General features: G+C 35.5%; 2 protein-coding genes across 7 annotated transcripts; both read right to left on the bottom strand.

Moving 5' to 3' along the window:
• Nucleotides 1-8,736: 8,736 nt before the first annotated feature.
• LOC131024297 (DNA mismatch repair protein MSH5) lies at nucleotides 8,737-19,569 on the bottom strand. Of its 6 annotated transcripts, none has more exons than XM_057953810.1 (35): nucleotides 19,359-19,525; nucleotides 18,868-18,899; nucleotides 18,701-18,795; nucleotides 18,534-18,614; nucleotides 18,362-18,434; nucleotides 17,620-17,683; nucleotides 16,845-16,999; nucleotides 16,616-16,717; nucleotides 16,456-16,483; nucleotides 16,316-16,347; nucleotides 16,184-16,241; nucleotides 15,716-15,802; nucleotides 15,374-15,430; nucleotides 15,177-15,278; nucleotides 15,021-15,065; nucleotides 14,003-14,080; nucleotides 13,847-13,897; nucleotides 13,684-13,765; nucleotides 13,253-13,326; nucleotides 13,065-13,164; nucleotides 12,711-12,807; nucleotides 12,509-12,598; nucleotides 12,354-12,418; nucleotides 12,201-12,259; nucleotides 11,601-11,677; nucleotides 11,408-11,494; nucleotides 11,189-11,250; nucleotides 11,044-11,105; nucleotides 10,347-10,400; nucleotides 10,169-10,254; nucleotides 9,803-9,834; nucleotides 9,700-9,723; nucleotides 9,424-9,539; nucleotides 9,248-9,344; nucleotides 8,737-9,066 (listed from the first exon to the last, which is right to left on the bottom strand). In XM_057953810.1, exons 1-34 carry the CDS (start codon nucleotides 19,392-19,394, stop codon nucleotides 9,267-9,269), a joined length of 2,421 nt encoding a protein of 806 aa, XP_057809793.1. In that variant the 5' UTR covers nucleotides 19,395-19,525; the 3' UTR covers nucleotides 8,737-9,066; nucleotides 9,248-9,266. The 6 variants fall into 6 exon arrangements, with proteins under 6 accessions (XP_057809793.1, XP_057809794.1, XP_057809796.1 ...); XM_057953811.1 differs by having other exon boundaries at nucleotides 9,279-9,344; XM_057953813.1 differs by lacking the exon at nucleotides 9,248-9,344 and having other exon boundaries at nucleotides 19,359-19,524.
• Nucleotides 19,570-20,125: 556 nt separating this feature from the next.
• On the bottom strand, nucleotides 20,126-21,313 carry LOC131025869 (uncharacterized). Its single transcript, XM_057955655.1, has 3 exons — nucleotides 21,109-21,313; nucleotides 20,701-20,919; nucleotides 20,126-20,658 (listed from the first exon to the last, which is right to left on the bottom strand). The coding sequence occupies exons 1-3, from the start codon at nucleotides 21,311-21,313 to the stop codon at nucleotides 20,126-20,128; spliced, it is 957 nt and encodes a 318-aa protein (XP_057811638.1).
• Between the last annotated feature and the right edge of the window lie 345 nt (nucleotides 21,314-21,658).

The raw sequence follows: 21,658 nt of genomic DNA, 5'->3' as shown, positions 1-21,658 counted from the left end.
TCCGGGTTAGTCGGGTGCGGGCTAATCAGGCTGGAGGTTTTTTCGGGTTGCAATTTTTCAACCCTAACCCTCTAATTTTATCGGGTTATTCGGGTCGGCCCACGAGTTTCGGGCTGCATTGACACCCCTAGACATAGATTCAAATATGTTTTTAAGTATATTGATGTTCAAAAGTTTGGAGTCCATGAATCCATGAATCCATTTCTTTGTAAGTGTATCACTCTCCATAATGAGATGTTCCATTATAAATGTCACATTTTTTTGGCAATATATTCACTCTCTGTACCTAGTATTTAAATAATTTTCAACTTTTTAATTTTCGTGTCTAAAAAATAATGAGACATATATTTATAATGAGACGAAGGGAGTATAGAATTCTATCCTAACCCCAACTTCTTCCAACTTTTTAAATCTTTGTATATCCCCTGTGAATACAAGAGTTGGATACATAATTTAAACCCAATCAATTTCGTGCAATGGAATACCCAACTTTTAACTTGAAAAAAGTTGTCATTACCGTATTAGATGAACTTTTATTTTATTTTATAATTTAACTGTATTAAATAAAGAAATTTAAAGGCCACGTTACAGGGGACTCGAACCCAAGATCATTGGTCTTAGACATTAATCTCTTATCGCTTGGCCAACCCTAGCATACGTATTAGATACACTTATCATCTGAAGTTGTGGTCAAAGATATTTGTATTGATCCCTCTACTAAGTGGAGTTGTAGTTATTAATGGTGGCCGCCTGCATCCCTATTATAGCATAATTTTCTTTCCATTGACTTTACCATCCTATACTAATTTCTGATGTAAAAATATGATGAGATCTTATCAAAAAAAAAAAAGGGTTAATAGCCGGAAAATACACGAACTATTTTGAAATTTGCATATTGCACATCACCTTCAAAATTAGCCCCAGAATACATGACTTTTCAATTTAATCGCAATTTGCACATGGCGAAAATTCCGGCAACTCTTAAGTTTGACCGACGATGACATGGACAGCCACGTGGCTTTTTTTTACACGCTGGCAAGCCACGTGGGAAAAACGACGTCGTTTTGATATTTTCAAAAAAAAAATTAAAAATCCTTGCTTTTCCGGTGACCTTCTTCCTGGTCTAGGCGGTCCGCCACGCCGTCGTCACCATTTCCAGAATCCGGCGAGCCATCACCTCCACCATAACCACCACCACCGCAAGCACTGTTTTCCCTCACCTCCACCATAACCATCAAAAACCAAAACTTACCAAATCGCGCCGCCTCACCTCCACAGGAAGAGGGGGATGGCGGCGAGATCGACGACGGCGAGGCGGGGCAAGAGGAAGAGGGGGATGGCGCCGGAGAAGTTGTCGCGCCGCCTCACCTCCACCATAACCACCGCCACAGATCTCCAGATCTCCAGATTTCCAACTAACCACCACCACCGTCCCTTTGAATCGAAGAAATGTCGCGCCGCCTCACCTCCACCATAACCACCGCCACAGATCTCCAGATCTCCAAATAACCACCACCACCGTCCCTTTGAATCGAAGAAATCAAACATCAAAATCAAAGAAATCTCCAACGCCCCTTCGAGCATCTGCCTCTCCATTGGAAGAAACCCTAACCCCTTCTCCCCCCTGCCTGCAACTCCGACGTCGACGCAGCAGCCTCTCTCCCTCCCCCCTGCAATTCGGATTTGGGGGTCCGATGGTGATAGTAGCAAACACAGCCGATTTCCAGAATCTCGGCGGCGCGATTGGAGGAGCGCGGTGGTCGTAGTACAGCAGCCGGAGCAGTAATGGCGGTGGAGTTGCTCGGCGTCGGAAATTAAGGCCGCGCCTTTCAGGGTTGGCTGGGGAAGAAGGTGGCTGGCGGTTCCCCTTTCAAAGGAACAAAAGGATTTTTCCATTTTTTTATTTTTATTTTAATTTAAAAGAGCTTGAAGAAACGACGTCGTTTTACTATATCGGAAAATCGTCCACGTCAACAAAATCCGACGGCCACGTCACCACCGATCAAAGTGTTAGTCAACGCGGGTGCAAATTGCGATTAAATTGAAAGGTCATGTATTCTTGGGCTAATTTTGAAGGTCATGTGCAATATGCAAATCTCAAAATAGTTCGTGTATTTTACGGCTATTAACCCAAAAAAAAAAATCTTACTTTTAGAGCACTGGATATTGAATATGAATTGGAATTTCGCAATTTGTTTTTGGTGGGCGCTTACTTCCAACTTCAAGGGACGTGTCCGCTTTGTATACAAGCTTTTTCATTTCAAAATAATAGTCAATTTTCAAGTCTCATGGGTGGGTTTATACTCTTTGAGTATTGGTCAAAAAATACTAAATGGAGTATTAGGAAAAGAAAGCAGAGGACGGCCGGCAATAATATTTAATTTGTCAAACATTGACCCCAATTTGATGGTCGACCTTACGAATTTGAACCCTTTTTAAATCTTTGGATGTACTCTATTCTACTTATTAGACATTTTTTTTTGAATGTATGGTCAATGAACCAACCCATTAGAACCATAAAATTAAGCGTGACATTTTTTCACATTTTGAAACTGAAATAACATTAATCTTTGCACGAGATGAATTATTGAATTGGTTCCAGATACAAGTGACGCATATCTGACGGTATAGACACCAAGAAAGCAAAGAAAATCGGGTTAACTGGAAAGCCAGCACCTTTCTAATTTGACTTTTCGTAAAAGAAAAGAAAAACAATGAAGTGGTAAATTCATCCAAGACGTGTTATTACATCCATTGGTTCTCCATTCGAAACGTGTGAAAATCTACCTCATAGCTTTGATATTAAATTCTTTATAATAAAAGTGAAACAAGAAAAGAAATTTACATGTACGCAGTCATATATTGACCATAATATAGCTATATATTTTTATTTTCACATGGAATAATTCAATGATGTAGAGATAGGCAGTTGGCTGTTGCACCACGAATATATAGCTAGCCTTCCCTACCTAACATAAGTAGAAGAGCTTCAATACAAAGTTTGGAGGAATTAAATTATAAGAAAGAGTTGTAGGTGAAAAACATTGAATATGGCTATGCCTTCCTTCAACATGTTGAGGAGGTGCTTCTCCGAGAAACCGGAGAGGAGTCGTTACGTGTGTGAAGGGGATGTGTGTTATCTACGCGATACCAAGCCACAACAGCCTTCGGCTTCCAAGAACAACCAGCAAAAGCTAAGTATTCGAAATCCATTTTATCGGGTTTCAACCACAAAGGATTGAGATGTTGAGTTCCTAGCTAGCTAGCTAAGAGGATTTGATGCTCATTTATTTGTAAAATTATTTATGTACAATACTTTTCTTTAGGATAATTGATCAGCCCTGTTTATACAAGTTATATATATTATTGGTTAGAGGGCCAGAATCTTTTGATCTCTTGGTTCTTGATATTAGCTTGATTCTTGATCTGTTTCTCTCGTTGAATTTCTTGTTTATTCCAAAGTTTGAGTTGAATATGAGAGGAGGATTCTGCTGGTTGATTCAGGTAGGATTTTGCAACTTAATACTGCCTCCGTCCTATTAAAAATAGTTTGTAGGTTGTCTCATTATAAATGGCTTGTTCCATAAATGATAAAATTTAACACATAAAAAAATGTAAACCTACCACTTTTAATTACTTTACACATTCTCCTTTTTTTAGGTGTAATAAAGCAATCCGCCACTTTTAATGAGACGAAGGGAGTACAAAATTTAGATAAAAAGCAATGGCAGAAAAATAAACCAATTAAAATTAATAAATTGTCTGAACTTAGAGGGCAACGAGGTGGGCGGTATTGCACTTAGAGGGTGTTTGGCTAAGCTTATAAGCTCTTCAAAACAGCTTTAAGTTGTTTAGCAGCTTATAAGCTACTTCAAAGTGTTAGGCAAAATAAATTGCAAACTCCCCAAAAAATAAGTTCATCTACCCCCAACTTATTTTTTTTATGATCTTCAATGCAATAATCATTTTATAAATATTTTTCAACTATAATTTATTATTTTCATCATATTTCATTCAAGTTCATTTTTCTTCGATTTTCTCTCTCTAAAAAAATATTTTCTCTCTAATAAAAAAATTCTATCTATAACTTATAAGCTCAATTATTCAAATACTTTGACAACTTATAAGCTCTTAAAAAACTACATACTCCTAAAAAATTACATCTTATAAGCTCCAAGAACTTATAAGCTCTTTAAAATAAGCTTAGCCTAACACTCTCTTAATGAATGGAAGTATACATATGCAATTATATATGTTTGTTTTCTTGCCAAAAGCAGTTTTGTTGGTAATATATATATATAGAAACAATCCAGTAACACTATTCAAATAGGGTGAAAAAATGGGAATTAATCAAATTATATGTTTGAGATTTATTCAATTAATCTCGTGAAATGAAAATAATGAATAAGTTAATGTATTTCAACGCATAAAATGCTTGTAATGCACGAATAACATTTCAAACTCTTGTTCGAATCATGGAAGGACAAAAATTTATTGTAATAATAAAATACGATATTCGTGCATTACAAGCAACTTATTCGTAGATTTATATTGATTTATTTGTTACTCTCATTTCTCACAAAAATAGTCATTCTCAACAAATTATCTCTTTCTCTCTCTCTCTATACATACATATATATATATATACATACATATATATATATATATATATAGGGGGCGGTTATTCAATAAACCACCCTTATTTTAAGAATTACGAACCAGCAAAAATGCATGAATTTTATGTATAACACGCATGAATAAACTGTATAAAGGCATGAATTGCGAAAAAAAAAATTTGCTACCTTTGGGATTCGAACTCAGGACCATGAATTTATCCAACAAGGTGATGAATCAACCGTAGATCTTGATGATCTAAGGGCTGAAAATGGTTCCTAATTTATATTTTAAGAAGCGTTCTTATTTTAGCCTTCCCCTATATATATATATATATATATATATATATATATATATATATATATATATAGAGAGAGAGAGAGAGAGAGAGAGAGAGACTAGGATAACTTTGGGTTTTATTTTAGCCTCCCCCTATATATATATATATATATATATATATATATATATATATATGTATGGGGAGAGGTTCAAGAAAGAACCATTAAATAAAAGAAGAACGGAGAACCATTTTCAGCCATTCGATCATGAAGATCTACGGTGGATATATCATCTTGTTGGATGAATGCAGATCCTGGGTTCGAATCCTGAAGGGAGCAATTTTTATTTTATTTTTTTAAGTGCATTAATTTTAACAGAGAATGCATTAATTTTTACAATAGATGCACACCCTATATGTATGTGTGTGTGTATATATATATATATATAGGGGTGAGAAAATAGGGTTCGAGTATAGGGGACCCGATTACCCGACCCAAAAAAATCGGGTATCGGGTACCCTATACCCGAAAAATTAGGGACCGGGTTCGGGATCAGATATTTAGGGTGGGGAAAAATCGGGTATCAGGTATACCCGATCGGGTATCGGGTATACCCGAAATACCCGGTTTTTTATTAAATATATATTAAATTATTTAATTAGGGGTTACATTTTCGAAATTTTTTTAAAAAAATCGGGTATTTTCGGGTATTAGGGTACCCTAATACCCGATTAAGGAAAATCGGGTACCCTAATACCCGAAATACCCGATTTTCACAGTTTGACCTGAAACATGCAATTTTGACCGGGTAATTTAGGGTACCCGAATACCCGACTTGGGTACCCGAGTCGGGTATTAGGGTACCCGATTTTTTTTTCGAGTTCGGGACCGAGTATCAGTTTTCCACCTTAATCGGGACCGGGTACCCGATTTTTTCGGGTAGGGTACCCGATCTCGACCCGATTCCCAGTCCTATATATATATATATATATATATATATATATATATATATATATATATATATATATAAAGAGAAAGAGAGAGAGAGAGAGAGAAAGGATCATGTATAAATAAGGGATAATTGTGAGAATGGGGAACCAACCAACACCCTCGATTTAGGCTAATCTAACGGCAGATGAAGCATGCAAATTCTGATGCTTTTTTATTAAGAAAGGGTCATTTTGTCCTTTTCTAACGGCTGACAACGGAAATGTAGATATCACATCCTATAATCATGCGTCCATGATTGCATGGGATCTTCTATTCTTGGCAACAATTTAGATATTACATTCTAGGGTTGTAATTTATTCTATTCCATCTGTACAGCCGCCAACCATCTTGTTCGTTGACATAAATATTTTGTCCAGATTAAACATGTTCTATCAATGAAGGCACTTGTTCGACGTCCATATATGCGTTCGCGTTTTGTTTGACATAAATACGTTGTTCAAATTCAATATGTTCAATCCATGAAGGCCCTTGTTCGACGTCCATACACGCGTTCGCGTCTTGTTCATTGTTTCATGTTCAATGTTTGCGTCTTGTTCATTGTTTCGTGTTCAATGTTCGCGTCTTGTTCATTATTTCGTGTTCAATGTTCAGATATTTTCTTCTCATTAAGGCCATTTGTTTGACATCAAGATATACAACATATGATTTGCTCATTGTTTATGTTCAATGTTCATGTCACTCTTGTTCAACATGGGATATGTTATATTTGCCGGCGCCGGAGATGAACAGCCTGTTCACAGATTTGGAGACGAACAGCCGGCGCCGAAGATGAACAACCTATATTCACAGATTTGGAGACGAACAGCCGGCGCCGGAGATGGAAGGCTCTATAGCAACTGAGAATATGACCGATAATATACACGAAAATGATGAACAAAGGAACCCAAAAATGAAAAAAAAAAAACAAAACAAAACAAAAAAACAAACCTGTTGAAGACGCCGGATTTCGAAGCTTCTAGAATTCAAAATGAGGAAGATGATCGGTGAGTGTGATAGAAATGGTTGGTAGGTGAAAAGAATTGGAGTAATTAAATTCATTCACGGTAATTAAGGGATTTGGTGAATCTTTGAAAAAATCAAATTCTGTTCACCAAAATGCCCCTGAATATTATAATTCGATTTTTTGTTCATTCTTTATGCTAAATCTAATTAAATGCAATATCAAATATCCACCCTTAGATCTCGAGTAGTTAATGGACTAGATTGGTTCCTAAGTTTCACAATTAGATAAAATTTACACTATGTATATATATATATATATATATATATATATATTGTTGATTTTTTTTTAATTTTCTGAACCTGACTTGTTTTTTATGCATAAGTTTTCAAACAAAAATACATAACATTGCATACAAAAATCATCACATTGTACACAAATTTTCGATCGATCTTGTATTTCTCGCCACCCACCCCACACCCATCCCCCGGTTAATTTTTATATATTTTTTAAAAAAATTGCATAACTTTGCACACAAAAACACATATGTATAAACACAAAAAATGTATAACATTGCATATAAAAATTTCAACTGGCGGTGGGGGTGGGGGTAGGTGGCGAAAAATGCCTGATCAGTTGCAAAATTCATTGCTTTTTTGTATACAAAAAAATTTGATCGGTCAAAAAATGCAATGAATTTTTTGTACAATTTAATGCATTTTCGTGTATAATGTTATGCATTTTTGTTTGAAACTTATGCATCAAAAACATGTCAGCTTCAAAAAATCTATAAAAAATTAATAATATAATATATATATAAAAAATATTTTTAAATTTTTTTAATATCCAAAAATTATATTCCGATTTTACCTTCAGCAGATTTTGGCTTGGAAGGCTTTGGAAGCTCCTTGTCATGTGTCGCGTTCTTAGCATGCCAAACATGTGTCTAGATTTGGTAATACATACTACCTAAGGACATGGTACTACCGGAACTCAACCCTATATATAGTAGGGTTATGGAAAATGTTCTATATTAATAGAATGAAGAAAAACGAATAAATCAATAAATTCAATGAATAAACCAGTATAATTCATGAACATAGATATCTATTTAATATGGTGAAAATTTCACCCCCCCTCCCCCAAGATTTGAACTCACACGAAAATGCCTATTCATACGGAACGTTGATTTATTCGGAGAAATTATTGACTTATTCGCGCACATTCTTGATCACTAAAAATCGAGCAATATATTACCGAAACTAACACGGTGCAATTGTAGCATATATAGATTTAAATTTTCAATTTTTATTAAAAAAAACAATTCAAGTCATTTTCAGCCAATGACATTTTTAATGCTCGCAAATGATACTTGATGAGGACGAAAATATGCCTCCCCGAAAAGCATGGTTAAAATCTGCGAATTAAGGCAAAACCAACTTAATCCAATCTATAACAACATTATAAGCTTGGAAACAACCCTAATTTTGCGGGATTTGGAATTATCTTGAAGAAGTTACACATCCGATACAATAGGGAATCGACTTAAAAATAATGATTGGCTCCAAGAGTTCTAATCAAAAACACAAAAATTCCTATTTCTATTAAATTTTTTAATGTTTTAGCCTATAAATACATGTAAAGTCTCATTGTAACATGATGAGCTACACACGGCATACTTTACGCACACACAAAATTACTTATCAAGTTAAAAAGTCCAAAGTTCCAACTATCTTTACGTTTTTCTTGTTTTATGTTAGATATGTTATTTTTTAGCATAGCAATTGGCGTCGTCTATAAGAATTATGAACTCGAGCAACACGTTGACATTTTACATCTTAGTTTGTTTTTGTTTTGTCTTGTCACGGGAATCCAAGGATAGAAAGCACGACATTGAAAAAAGAAAACTCAAACATCAATCAGGATCTCAATGCGTAATTCAACCTAGGAGAAGCAACTGCTTCCGATAGGACCAAGGACTTGGCAACATAGCTGTTGAACAAATTAAAAGATGCTATTGATCCAAATTCAACCCTGTTAAACAATACTGTTGCGGTGGCAAAAACTGGAGAAAACACCACATAAATGTCTGATAAGATAATGCAAACCCTCAATATCATGCTGATGAAATAAGTAACGAGTATCGAAGAAACTTCAAACACCCCGTTCGCCCCCATGCGCCATTAGTAGCGGCGCTCAAGAAAACCCCGTTTCCGTCTAAACCTGATGAACAGGGAAAGTGAATTAAACCAGTGGAAATAAAAAGCATACAATCAAAGATGTCACGATTCATTTTGGATCAATGCTCATACCAAACATCATTAATTTGTATTTTTTTAAAACACTTCATTTAATTTGTTGGTATGTAAACACAAATGACTGATAATTACAGAGCACCACATACAATATGCCAAAACTTGTGTTTAAGGCAATACATCTTGAAAGAAAAGATGCAGATCGCCATTTGAAGTATCAAATGCCAACAACTTCTCAACAGCCTCCTGCATCAATTTTCTATGCTTCAACATAGTTTGACAGAGATAAGCAATGGAGCTCAATGAAAATGAACGTAATCTACACCTGATACTGCTGATCCTGCACTGATATGCTCTCATTAACAAGTCTCTCAGCATTCTTGTTATGTTCCATGGATACAAGTAGGTGTGCTGCCCTCTCTATAACTTTCTCAGATACACCTAAATAAATTCAGAAACAAAAAACTTAAATCAGAAGAAAATAAACTCTTTCAACCACCATATCCTTCCAAAAACACCGGAACTACACAGCACGATCCTAAATTATATAAAATTCCTGACAGGATAAACTCTTGAGATTTTGATATGAATCGAGATGTACCAGCAAGTAATGCACAGTGTAGTCCTGCAACACAAGTTATAGCAATTATTATTGGAAAAGGAATTGTTAATCTGTCTTCACTTAGAGATGGTATGTCACTGACCATAGCTAAGAAGTGCACGTCCAGGAACCAACCTGCCAGGCACAGAACCAAAATGTCAACTAAGATTGTCTCTCCATAACCATATAAACAAACAAATATACACACACAGACACACACAAAAGGTATAAGACAAATGGAGCATATTGGCTGGGTGCAAGGACTAGGAAACCTATAGTAAGCCAACGTCCAGTGGAGCATCACAACAGCCCACTCATATTTTTCATAGCACAATATAGAAATTAAATAGAGAGAGAACTAGTTCTCATACATCATAACTTAGACAATTGGTTTAACAACTATGAACTAGTTTTAGATTTCCTAAGAATGAGCTTTAGTTCTACACTTGATCAGAAACAGAATAACTACCTATATAGAAACACAATGTCTTCAGTGTCTGTGCCTTTTTCATCTGGGCTCAGCACACTCATAGTGAAATACTTGATCTTACTTGACTGCACATATTACATTATGTTCGTATCATACCACATCTAGAAAGCTGCAGAGGCTCAAATTTGAAAATGTGAAACATGATTACAAATGCTACCTCCAGTAAATAACCATCTTCAAATATCTCACTCAAGTGAGTAGACAGCAAAACCTTCAAAAACATGGAGAATCTTGATATGTCAGACAAGAAGTTGTTTGAATATGATTAAGCATGCTTCAGGAGATTGCATAGGAATCTATTATGAGTTCTAAAACCAAGCAAATATCAGAACAAAGTTTTGTAACCAAATAGCAGATATTGCCATATTGTGAGGAAGGTTTCTTACATAGTGTCGTCAATTACTCTCATCAGACAAAAATGAAGCAGGATATGAGGGAAGAATCTTGAATTCCGAGAATGAACTTTTGGTGCTAAATCAAATATGTCAAATTATAATTTACCATTCCACACATGTTTTGCAGCTACAACAGAGTCTCTAGTTATATACAGTAACAGTTAGGTAACATGGAAGCAAGCACTTCACTCTTTTGTCAAGTAGTTCCTCTAATAAATAGATCAACATGGCTCATCATGCAGTATTAGAAAGGAGTTGTGAAAGACAAATTCTAAAATTCCTTATACAATTGTCTGAAAGTAGTAGGTGAGTTTAATCAGGGCAATGCTTCTCTGTTTTAAAGAAAAAAAGATATACAAGATGCCCTAACAACAGATGGAAGCAATCAAAATGTCTGATGAAGGAAGTATTAAACAGTTTCCTGTAGTCCGGGATGAAGAAAGGGAGTCAATACTGAACCTTTGGGGGATTATCATAAGAGGCAAAATAATTTATGGTTCCACCAAGGAGACCAATGCCATCTGGAATTTGCATAAAGGATGTTAGATAATATCAGTAGCAACATTAAACTATCAAAGGGTCCTACATTTTTGCAGTAGCTAACCTTCAGAAAGAGTTCCTTTTCCAAATTCATCAACCAGACACAAAGACCGAGAACTGGCATGCCTGAAGGATGTGGTCATTTAGAAGTTTTAAATACATTAAGTACTTCATGGTTCCAAACTACATCATTCATGGAATAATCCTCAAAGCATTAAAGGAAAAGAAGGGTGATGTTTAAGATATCAATGGATATAATTTTATTAATTTAAACTTAGCATACCTCAACATCATGCCTATTTGTTGGAGATCAATCATAAATGTAGATTGTTCAGCAGTCATATACTTGCTTCCCATCGCACAGAATATCCTGTTTTAATGGATGACAGCATTAATTATTCTCCCCAAACAAAAATATGTTAGCTTCACCAGAGAAGGACGATCAATCAAGAAGAATGGAAAACTAAGGATGGAACCTATCAGTCACACCCACTGTTGCTGCATCTGCTGGTACAAAACTTCCAATATGGGAAAGGAAAACAATCAAGGCAACCTGAGATGGAGGAATAAACCTTAAAATACAAAATAATCCCATCCAGTGATCAATAATTTTCCAATCTTTTGACAAGGACCAATAAGAATTTTGCTGTAAAATAGAAAAATACATATTCCAGAATTTATAGACTTAAACAAAAAATGATATACCAATCTTGATCTATTGTAATGGTCAACACTACACTTGAAAATACACATTCCTGACATAAGATCAGTTCGTTTATGACTCAAGACTTTGTTGTATCTATTGCATGACCAGACTAGTCACTCTCCTGATATCTATCCCAGGTTAAATTTGAATACGGATTCATGTCACTGCCCTCACAGAAAAAACAGAAACTATATAGAGAACACCTCACATACTGAGGATCTTAAAAGATGTCCTCTACCATTGTGTCAGTAAGTGTTGTAATATGTTGGTGATTATTTGCAGCCTTGGTGGTGAATTTATTAAGCTTCAAACAGACTGGACGAAATATGTTAGTCAAATGTAAGGGAAAACTTGATGACTTTTTATTAACCTGCTTTATGTAGACGCTTTTTCCAGAATAATTTGGCCCAGTGATGATACTGATTCTTCCTGAACATCCATGATCTCTCTTTAGACTTTAATCACCAATATTACTGATGAAACTAAAAACTGATCTATTAGCAGGCAAGTTTGTCAAAAGAACCTTCATCCGTAATTATTGTATCATTGGGAATAAATGTATCGACAGTCATTTCCTGCAAAACATGCCTGATAGCAAGATAAAGAGAGGTTTATAAAATATACTCAATGCAAATAAATGTAAGCAAAGTGCAACTCATAGGGAAAAACTGCTCAAACCTTCCATTTCTTATATCAAGCATGCTTTCTGAAGTTAAAATGGGCCTCACATAGTTGTTCTGACGAGCAACTAATGCTAATGACAAAGTGCTAGAACAATTACATAGAGATCAGAACAAGGGGCAGAAGAGAAGGAATAACAAGGGAAGGTCATGAAGAAAATCCGTAAATTGAATGTGACAGTAAACTGAAGTAAACTAACCAATCCAACTCAGCGGCAAAATTAACAGCTTTGAGTAGTGGAACATAGAATTCAAGAATATGCATGATGAGGTCTCTGGTAATTGCTCTCTCCATGTCTTGAGAAATGAAACAAAGGCATCAGAGATGTAAATGCTAGGTGACTAAAACAAATATCCTGCTTGCAGAAGTAATTTCCATAAAAAGCAGCGGAACCTGAACAATTATGCTGTTTTGACCATTTGTCGTAGAGCTCATTCTCAAAATCAATATAATATGTAAGCTATACCAAACTAACTAACTTTCTTGCTAGGGATAGGCAATAGCTACAAGAAACATTTAGGTCCGAGTCATATAGAGCTTCTGGTCAACTTACCCAAAATTTTGTGATATACATCTCCAAGAAGGTTATCCAATTCCCGTGTCTTTGCAGTACGATAGAAAAATTTCTTGGAATCTCTATCTTCATCAGAGAACTATGAATCACCAGAAATATGCATATGCAGGTGAAACAAGAACAGGATGTTTTGAATCAAAATGATAAACTAATATGTTATGACTTACAGCAAATTCAAAATCCTGAAGTTTCTCCAGAACATCATCATCAAGTTTTTCTTCAAATAGGCACAGTAAGTAGCCTACATCATGTGCAAAATTAACTTTTTGTGTAAATAAAGAAATCTCAACAAAATCTAGCAAAACTAATCTTTCAAAAATACAAAAGATTTCGCGTGTTCCAGATCGGAACCATTCTTCAAAACTAGAAAGGGGAAAGTTATTGAAGTTTGATGGACTTCGGGAAGCAATAAATGACAATCAAACTAATTTAGTACTATGTTTAAAAGAAAAAGAACTGGAAAAAATTGCAATTGATCCTACTGAAAATATAATTAGTTGATTGCAAGAAGTGTCTCAATGAATGATGGTTTATTGAAAAAAAAAAAAAATTGCCACCATAAAAATGGAAAGTCACCAATCTATCCTCTCAGACCAACCTATTTGATGTATATAAACAATACAAGGAATGAATTTTTCCCCCGACATATAAGGCAACCGTGCAAGTTCCAATGACGACACCTGTAAGTGCAGGTAATATTTTCATGTCAACTTCATGGTTTAGATTCTTCTCATTAACATGATAAGCAGAAAATATAGCACCTCTTCAAGAAATTCGGGCAATTCCTCATATATTTGCCTCAGCTCGTCCAACTGCATGGAATGGAGTAACTAAATTATAACAAACTAGGAGGAAAAAGAGAAACTGCAATGATTTGAAGATTCAGATTAAACTCTGTAAATCTGATGCTTTCTCACCTCCCCACAGAAGTTGTCTTTCACTATTGTCTCATAACCCTTTTCTTTACTTCGATTTAGATCTATAACTCCAATAACCTACAAAAGGTTCAAGTAAGCATAGTTAATGAAAAAAATACAGTATAGCAAAAGCAAAGATGATACTGATAAGCAATATAAGTATGAACTACCAACATTCAGAAATAAAGAAGCTGCATTTCTTCATTCTTCATGGTTAAAATGCTCTACATAATTAGATTCTTAAACTACAACTGGAAAAGATGAAGTCAACCATAGTTGAGTGATTCGTCTGACTTAAAACTAAACGAATCACCTTCACATGTATAATGCTTACCATTATTTTGAAAATTAAAAATGTGTAGATAATTACTCGGTCATTAAGACGTGAATTTAGCACCTGATTATTTACACTGAGTGATCAACATTGTGATGCATTTTTATAGTAGTCCGTGTTTTGTCGATTCCATAGCACATTATATACATACAAGCCTCTACTCAATGGTTTAAATTTTCTGACTCGGGCATAACACTGAGATTGGACAGTTATACGACATTCCTTTAGTCCTTTCAGTTAGTTACATAAGTTTTTGTCTGTGTTTCCATATAGTGTCTCAAAAAATCAAGATCATAGATATTATCTCTTATACTTATTACCCTCGAGGGTTACACAAGTTTGTCACTAGGAACTTAAGCAGCTAAGCTCAAGTTGTCTGGGGCCTCAACCCTTAAACTAAAAACATTGTCCTCTTATTTCTGAAGTAAAACAAAAGTTGCTTTTCAAGAAATATGGCTTAGTAAAATTTTATATTTGATGCTCACATTTCTTGGTCATTGTATCTGCAGTAAAAATTGAAAAACTACACTAAGTACTCACTCTTTCAAATTTTAACAAAAAAACGACAGTTTGCATCAATACCTATAATGGAAGTAATACTAAAGACCAATACAAACTACTGAAAATAAAAATGGTTTGACGGAAATAAGAAGAAAAACACATGGGAAAGAAAACAACCCATACCAGTTCATATACGTAGGCCAGATCTGCAGAGATGTGAAGACCAGCCTACAGTGTAAAAACAATCTCCTAGAAGTCACAATATTATGGAAAAGAAGGATAGATGGGACATAAACTTGGTAGGCTAATTAAAATAATGATCAGTAGTAGCAGTTACACCTTCTCAATGATGTCCAAGTTCAAATGCTTCAATTGCTCTAGGAGTGCTTCAGAGATACCTACTTCAAATATCTTGTTGATGTGCAGCAGTGAGCATATGCTCTAGAAAACAAAATACTGTCCATAGTGATTTCACCACGAAGTTCATCCAAAAGTACAAGTATTACTTGGTGAGTTGAGGTAAAATTCTATCCTACCCTTAGAAAGGTAGCCCAGTCATTATTTGTACATACAGAACTTGGAGAGTTAATTTTCTGTAACAAATGCAAATATATCTGAATTAGAAATGCAAAAAGAGAGAGTAGATGGCATACATCACATAGAAAAAAATGTCCTTAATAATCCCTCTACCTCAATCAAAGATAGAAAGAATGAACAAAAAGGATGATAATAAAAAAATAAAAGAAATCGAAATCATGTCCATGCTTAGTAAGCTATAAAGGGATTGCCACATTGTTGATTTTACTTATAATAAAGATAACATGGGCATACAGTGTTAAAATACGTTCACCAGAACAGTCGAGAGGAGACTATTGCACCTTGAGTATGTGAGGAATATCTTTCACAGACTTCAGGGTCTGACGTATAGAAATCAAAAATTCTTCAGCACCAACAAAGAAAGATATCTAGATTTATTGAGAGGAGAAGTTGCAGGAAACTCATAAGCATATAGAGTTCATACTCAAAACACAATCTAATCAGAGATGAGCATGCAGAGTTCACGCCAGTAAAAACTTGATTTTAAAAGGTGGATGGAAACTACCATTGTTAAAAAGAACAATATTCATGCTTGAAATATCCAAAGCAGGAAGATTCATACGAAGAAGACTTATACTTTCATCAGCACTCAACAGAAATCATCATAAAGATACATTATAGTTTGCTCATTCAAAGCTGTCAGTCTTATGGAGTATGTAGTGTTCTTGTCATGCAGACCACTTCACAAGTCATATGAACAAAACTAAGCAAAATTAAAACATAATATAGATGTGCCTAGATAAGGATACAGTATCAAGACGAACATTAAGCTTTTCAAGGTCCACTATCGGCCTCAGGAACCAGTTCCTATTTAAATGGCAACATTATGTGAAAACTCAGCTAGATAAGGCAGTTGTCACATCAGTTGGGAGTTATCTTACCTTAATAGACGTCTGCCCATGGGTGTTACGCACTGAAATATGCAAAATAATTAGTTCCAACATTTTTCTTTTTCCTTTTGAACTGCAATTATCTGATAGGCTATCATTCAGCAATAGTAAATACAGAAGTCTCACAAGACCTTATTCATCATGCCGTATACAGAGAACCTGCACCAATAACATCAGTAAACACTTGTGAACATGTGTTCTTTTCTCTTAACATTCTTTGGCTCTACCTATGCTCCTACAGTTTGGGACAATTATTTAACCATAAGATAAAGAGTATATTTCAGATTTTACCCTTCCTTTGATCTACCAATGCCCATATGGCTGGGATGCTTGTCAGTTTGAAATATATGTAGTGCCTCGTGAGCAGCAGAGTCAACTTTAAGGAAATTGTGTCTGATCTTGTTTGTTAAGGTGTACATCAAAACACATCGAGACTAGCTTTTCTTAAAAATATGAATAGATATACAATGAAAGAACTTAAACTTTAGTTAAATTGAAGTCTTGTAGACTGCAAAGATACAGTGAAATTTCAGAGATTGAATTTATTGCAATTGATGGGTTCACACTCTCTTTCTGTTCAAGGGTGTCTACTATCCTCTCATTCTCTAATATGGCAAGAAGTCCCCCACTGACACGAACCTGAACATCACTCCGGATGTCCATCATGGAACTAAGCTACAATCCAACAAAAACAGAAATCAACATACAACAGAAGATCAAATGACAATGAAGTCAATCCGACAACTTAAGCCTGGGATCAGATGTGTTTATGCTAAGTTTTCATTTGGTACTGTTATAAGCTCAGTAGCAAAAATTTAAGTATCTGTTGGAGAATTTGGATATCTCAGGTGAACAATTTATGTATCAAAACAAGATGAGGCATTCGTATCTCAGGTGAACAATTTTCTACACGCAATGCATGGATGACTCAACTATCGCAATAAATATAAAAAACAAACTCAAAGAGAGATAGATATTTGAATAATTCTATTTAGTATAGACATTGCCATCTATCCTTGCAGTCTTTAGGGTAGAGTTGTCAAATTATAAGGTATAACATATAATAGGCAATATTAAATGGCTTCACGTTAATAAAAAGGCATATTACGTACACGAGGTGGCCTGAATCAAGTCACGACTTACTCCTAAGAGTGTATACTATTTAGCTGACAGGAATCATGAATACTGACAGGTGAGAACTGGAAAGTGAATCTCTAGTGTAACAGCAAGACACGCTGAAACAATTAAGAGTGCAAAAAAAACCACAACATAATCAAGCCAAAATTTCAACTTACAAAAGAAACCCTTTCCTTGATATTCAACCCTTCATCCATTCCGGCAACACGGAGGTACATTAGTCTGTTTTATGGGCCAAAACAGAGAGTCAAAAAAAAGCTATTACAAAAAGGACATTGCCAGAACAAAGTAGTTAGTTCCAAAAATTTAAAGCATGGGGTAAAACCGTAAAAGTTCATCGTTTACATAAAAACCACTTATGTGTTCCTTCAAGCCCTGCTCTTTTCCATCCATTAGAACAAAAGAAGATATCATCACATGATTTTTGGGAAAGCAAATTAATTTTGGATATGATGGCACCAGTATCAGTATGCACCATATAAAACTTCTAACCAGAAACCACATCCTCCAACATAACCGAACTGATCAGATTGCAAAATCATTTTCACTTTGGAGGACAAATTGCATGATCAACTATAACTGAAAGTAATCTCTCAAAATAAAGAATAAGGATAGCTCAGCCATCAGGAACACCTGATCAGTTCGTATCAGATGTTCTAATCTTCTAGGATTCATAAATTACTCAAGTTCATTGGTCAAGATATATTTCTAGAGATGCAACACAGGCAGCATATTAATAAATTATTATTTTATGAGAAATCACGACGAAAAGATTAAGATTACTGAAGTTAGCCCAAATAGCTAATAATGTCATTAAGAGCATACTGTGAAATAGCTAATGGAAAAACTCGAAGTTTGGGCAAAAATGCAGTTAAGAAATTCTGCTATTTTTGGTTTTACCTGTGCCATGCTTGCTCATAGGTGAATAATGAACTTTTTACAAGCTTCACTGTTGGAGCTTCAGTGTCTCCGTCTGCTTAACTCGTGAGATTATATAATAGGGAAAAAAGGAAAAAAAAAAATGGCCCTCCAGCTGAGAGCTGAATGAGATATCAGTTATTAAGCAGTGTACCATTGCTTTGTAAAGCATTCAAGAAGGACTCTTCACTCTTAGTGCTGGTATAAATAATGCAAGGCTGAGCTTGATATTTCACTACATTGACAGAGAGTAAAAAAATATTATACTAACAGGCACAATACCAGAGTTGAAAGCTACTTGAACATTTTCTTTTCAAGTACCCATCTCAACCATAGGAAAATCTCCATCCTCATCTTCCCAAAATTCCAGAACATGGAGTTGGCATATACTGGAATCATAATAAGAGATTCCAACTCTGTAAAAAATATCACAACCACATTATTGATTTGTAAACTATTAAAATGATTCATGAACTACAGAGGGTTACCTTCGACCGTGCATGATGCATGCCATATAAACCTGCCACGTGAAGCAAGGAAACAGGACGATCAATGAGATGGAGAAATCTCCATGATTCACATCAAAATGTGCACCGATAAAGCTTATTGAAGTAGGGTTAACGGAGAATAACTACTTTCTGAGTGAGATTGACACTTATTATGCTTTCTAGATTCAGCAAATTTGAACGTGAAGGAGTGTTAACCGTTGAATGGTACAACACAAATGAAAATTCGCAAATAGATTGTCTAAAATTTGTATGAGGAATTGTCTTCCATTCGCTCTTTCAACCACAGCCAGAGCTAAAAATGTCAATCTAACCAGAAGTAAAAATACAGAACATCAGTTGAACGAGGTATAAGCATATTGGTATCGAGCTACGGCGATGTAACAGTTGAGTTTGAAGTTCCAGTTACTTAAAAACAAAATCCAAATCAGTGCGAAGATACAGACATCGGGAAACAGAGAACGGAAGAAAACCTGAGGTTGGGCATCTGTTTCGTCAACCTCTTCCATGATTTCGAGCCTGAATCTGTAAGTGCAGACAGAACGGGGGGGGGGGGGGGAGAGAAACTTTCAAATCAGATGAACAAGCAGGCTAGACAAGTTCGCGCTTTTAGTGGTGAAGCAAGCTGGCGCGAATAACAGCAGACTGGCTGTCTTGGGCTGTGTTTGATAGCCTTGATTAGGCCAGATAGTTTAGTATCATGGACTATTCAAGCGTTTGGGCGAAGCTCGCCCCTAAGACCATCTTTATCAGCAATCATCCAACCATCTTTAATATTTAATTAATTTCTCTTTTTTCACATCACTAATATTCATTCCAATCCAGCCACCTCTATTTTTGTTCATTTATTAATAATCACCCCAACCACCCAACCACAACATAATTTTATAATTATTTTATTATTAGTTTTATTCATAATAATTTTGGATAATATTAAATATAAATTAAAATATTATAAAAAATTAAAACAAAAAAAATAACAAACTAACAAAAATTTAAATTACGACAAACTAAATATATAAATTACAACAATCCAAACTCGAAATAGAAAAAAAAAATACATACTACGCATTTAATTATCATCTCCAAACTTTTGCCATATATGCTCGATCAAGTCATGTAATAGAGAGCTGTGATCTTCTCTATTGCGAAGTTGAGACCTAGTTCTCATATAGCTCGCTAGGCTTGCAATCCTATTCGTAGAGTATACGAAATCATTAGTTTCCTCTCCATCTTCACTTCAACGAGTATTCTGTCTTAGACGGTCTTCGATGAATTCTGTAGGATCATGATAGTTAAGGTAAGTGCTTCTTTCATCTTCCACTATCATATTATGCATGATGATGCGAGCAATCATTATTTTTCCCATAATATCACGATCCCAAATAAGACATGGCCGCTTGATAAAAGCAAAACGCGCTTGTAAAACTCCAAATGCTCGCTCAATATTTTTTTGGGCAGCCTCTTGGTGTTGAGCAAACAACTGGTGCTTTCGAAGTTGTGGAGCAGGAATAGATTTGATAAATGCCGCCCATTGAGGATATATACCATCAGTGAGATAGTATCTCATATTCCTTTCGCGACCATTAACGATATAATTAACCTTAGGTGCTCGACCTTCCAAGATATCATCAAAAACATGCGATTGATCAAGTACATTGATATCATTTCTTGAACCTAGGGTTCCAAAAAATGCATGCCAGATCCATAGGTCTTGTGATGCAACTGTTTCCAGAATAATTGTTGGCGTACCACTTCGTCCTGCATATTGCCCTGCCCATGCAGTAGGGCAATTTTTTCATTCCCAATACATACAGTCAATACTACCCATCATGCCTGGGAACCCTCGCCATTCTCCGATATGAAGAAGAGCTGCCATATCTTCTTCAGTTGACTTTCTGAGGTACTCAACTCTGAAATTGGAAATGACACCTTCAACAAATTTGATGACTGATTTACGAATGACTTGGGCACTCATTCGTAAGTATTCATCATGCAAATCGGCTGAGGTGCCATATGCCAACACCCTCATAGCTGCAGTACATTTTTGAATTGGAGACATACCAAGACGGCTAGCTGCATCAGGGTGTTGTTGAAAAAATCTATCGGTGGCGACGAGCTTGTTCATTATACGTTCGAACAAAGGCTTTCACATGCGAAACCTTGTTCGAAAATATTCTGGGAGATAGATTGGATCTTCTGAAAAGTACTGCTCTAACATACCTTCATGACCTATCTCATGTCTTCTTTCAATATACCGCTTTCTTCCTCTAACGGCATGATTGGTAGGTTGTACAGATAAACTTACGGCATGGATGACCACATCCTTAATGATGCGATCAAGTTGACAATTATGTTCGGCAACGCTTTGTTCCCATGCTTCATCATCGCTAGAATTTGAAGCATCAATATTAGAACTAGATGCCATTTTTTGAAGAGGAGTTTTTTCTATGTAGAGTATATAAGAGATAATTGTTCTGTCATTTGAGATAGTACATGGATAAATATATAAGCAAGAGCATGATAAGTGTCACATGCAATCTTACACAAACTATCGTGACAATAATTCAGAAATCACATGGGTGGTGCCACTGAAAGTAAAGGCTTTTGGAACTATCGTGACAATAATTCAGAAATCACATGGGTGGTGCCACCGAAAGTAAAGGCTTTTGGAACTATCGTGACAATAATTCAGAAATCACATGGGTGGTGCCACCGAAAGTAAAGGCTTTGGAACTATCGTGACAATAATTCAGAAGTCACATGAGTGGTG

The sequence above is a fragment of the Salvia miltiorrhiza genome, chromosome 5 (assembly GCF_028751815.1).
Source record: "Salvia miltiorrhiza cultivar Shanhuang (shh) chromosome 5, IMPLAD_Smil_shh, whole genome shotgun sequence".
NCBI classification, from domain to species: domain Eukaryota; kingdom Viridiplantae; phylum Streptophyta; class Magnoliopsida; order Lamiales; family Lamiaceae; genus Salvia; species Salvia miltiorrhiza.
This window is presented reverse-complemented; position numbering and strand designations above follow the sequence as displayed.

What these genes read in the sequence shown, in the direction of transcription:
- LOC131025869 (XM_057955655.1), bottom strand. Translation starts at nt 21,313, where the DNA reads ATGGCATCTAGTTCTAATATTGATGCTTCAAATTCTAGCGATGATGAA. An exon ending in ACATGAGATAGGTCATGAAG is followed by an intron (nt 20,920 to 21,108) that starts GTATGTTAGAGC and finishes AATGTACTGCAG; the next exon opens with CTATGAGGGTGTTGGCATAT. An exon ending in CATGATGGGTAGTATTGACT is followed by an intron (nt 20,659 to 20,700) that starts GTATGTATTGGG and finishes CTGCATGGGCAG; the next exon opens with GGCAATATGCAGGACGAAGT.
- LOC131024297 (XM_057953809.1), bottom strand. Translation starts at nt 19,394, where the DNA reads ATGGAAGAGGTTGACGAAACAGATGCCCAACCTCAG. An exon ending in GAATGCTTTACAAAGCAATG is followed by an intron (nt 18,435 to 18,533) that starts GTACACTGCTTA and finishes CGAGTTAAGCAG; the next exon opens with ACGGAGACACTGAAGCTCCA. An exon ending in TTAATGTTCGTCTTGATACT is followed by an intron (nt 15,803 to 16,183) that starts GTATCCTTATCT and finishes CAATAAATCTAG; the next exon opens with ATATCTTTCTTTGTTGGTGC.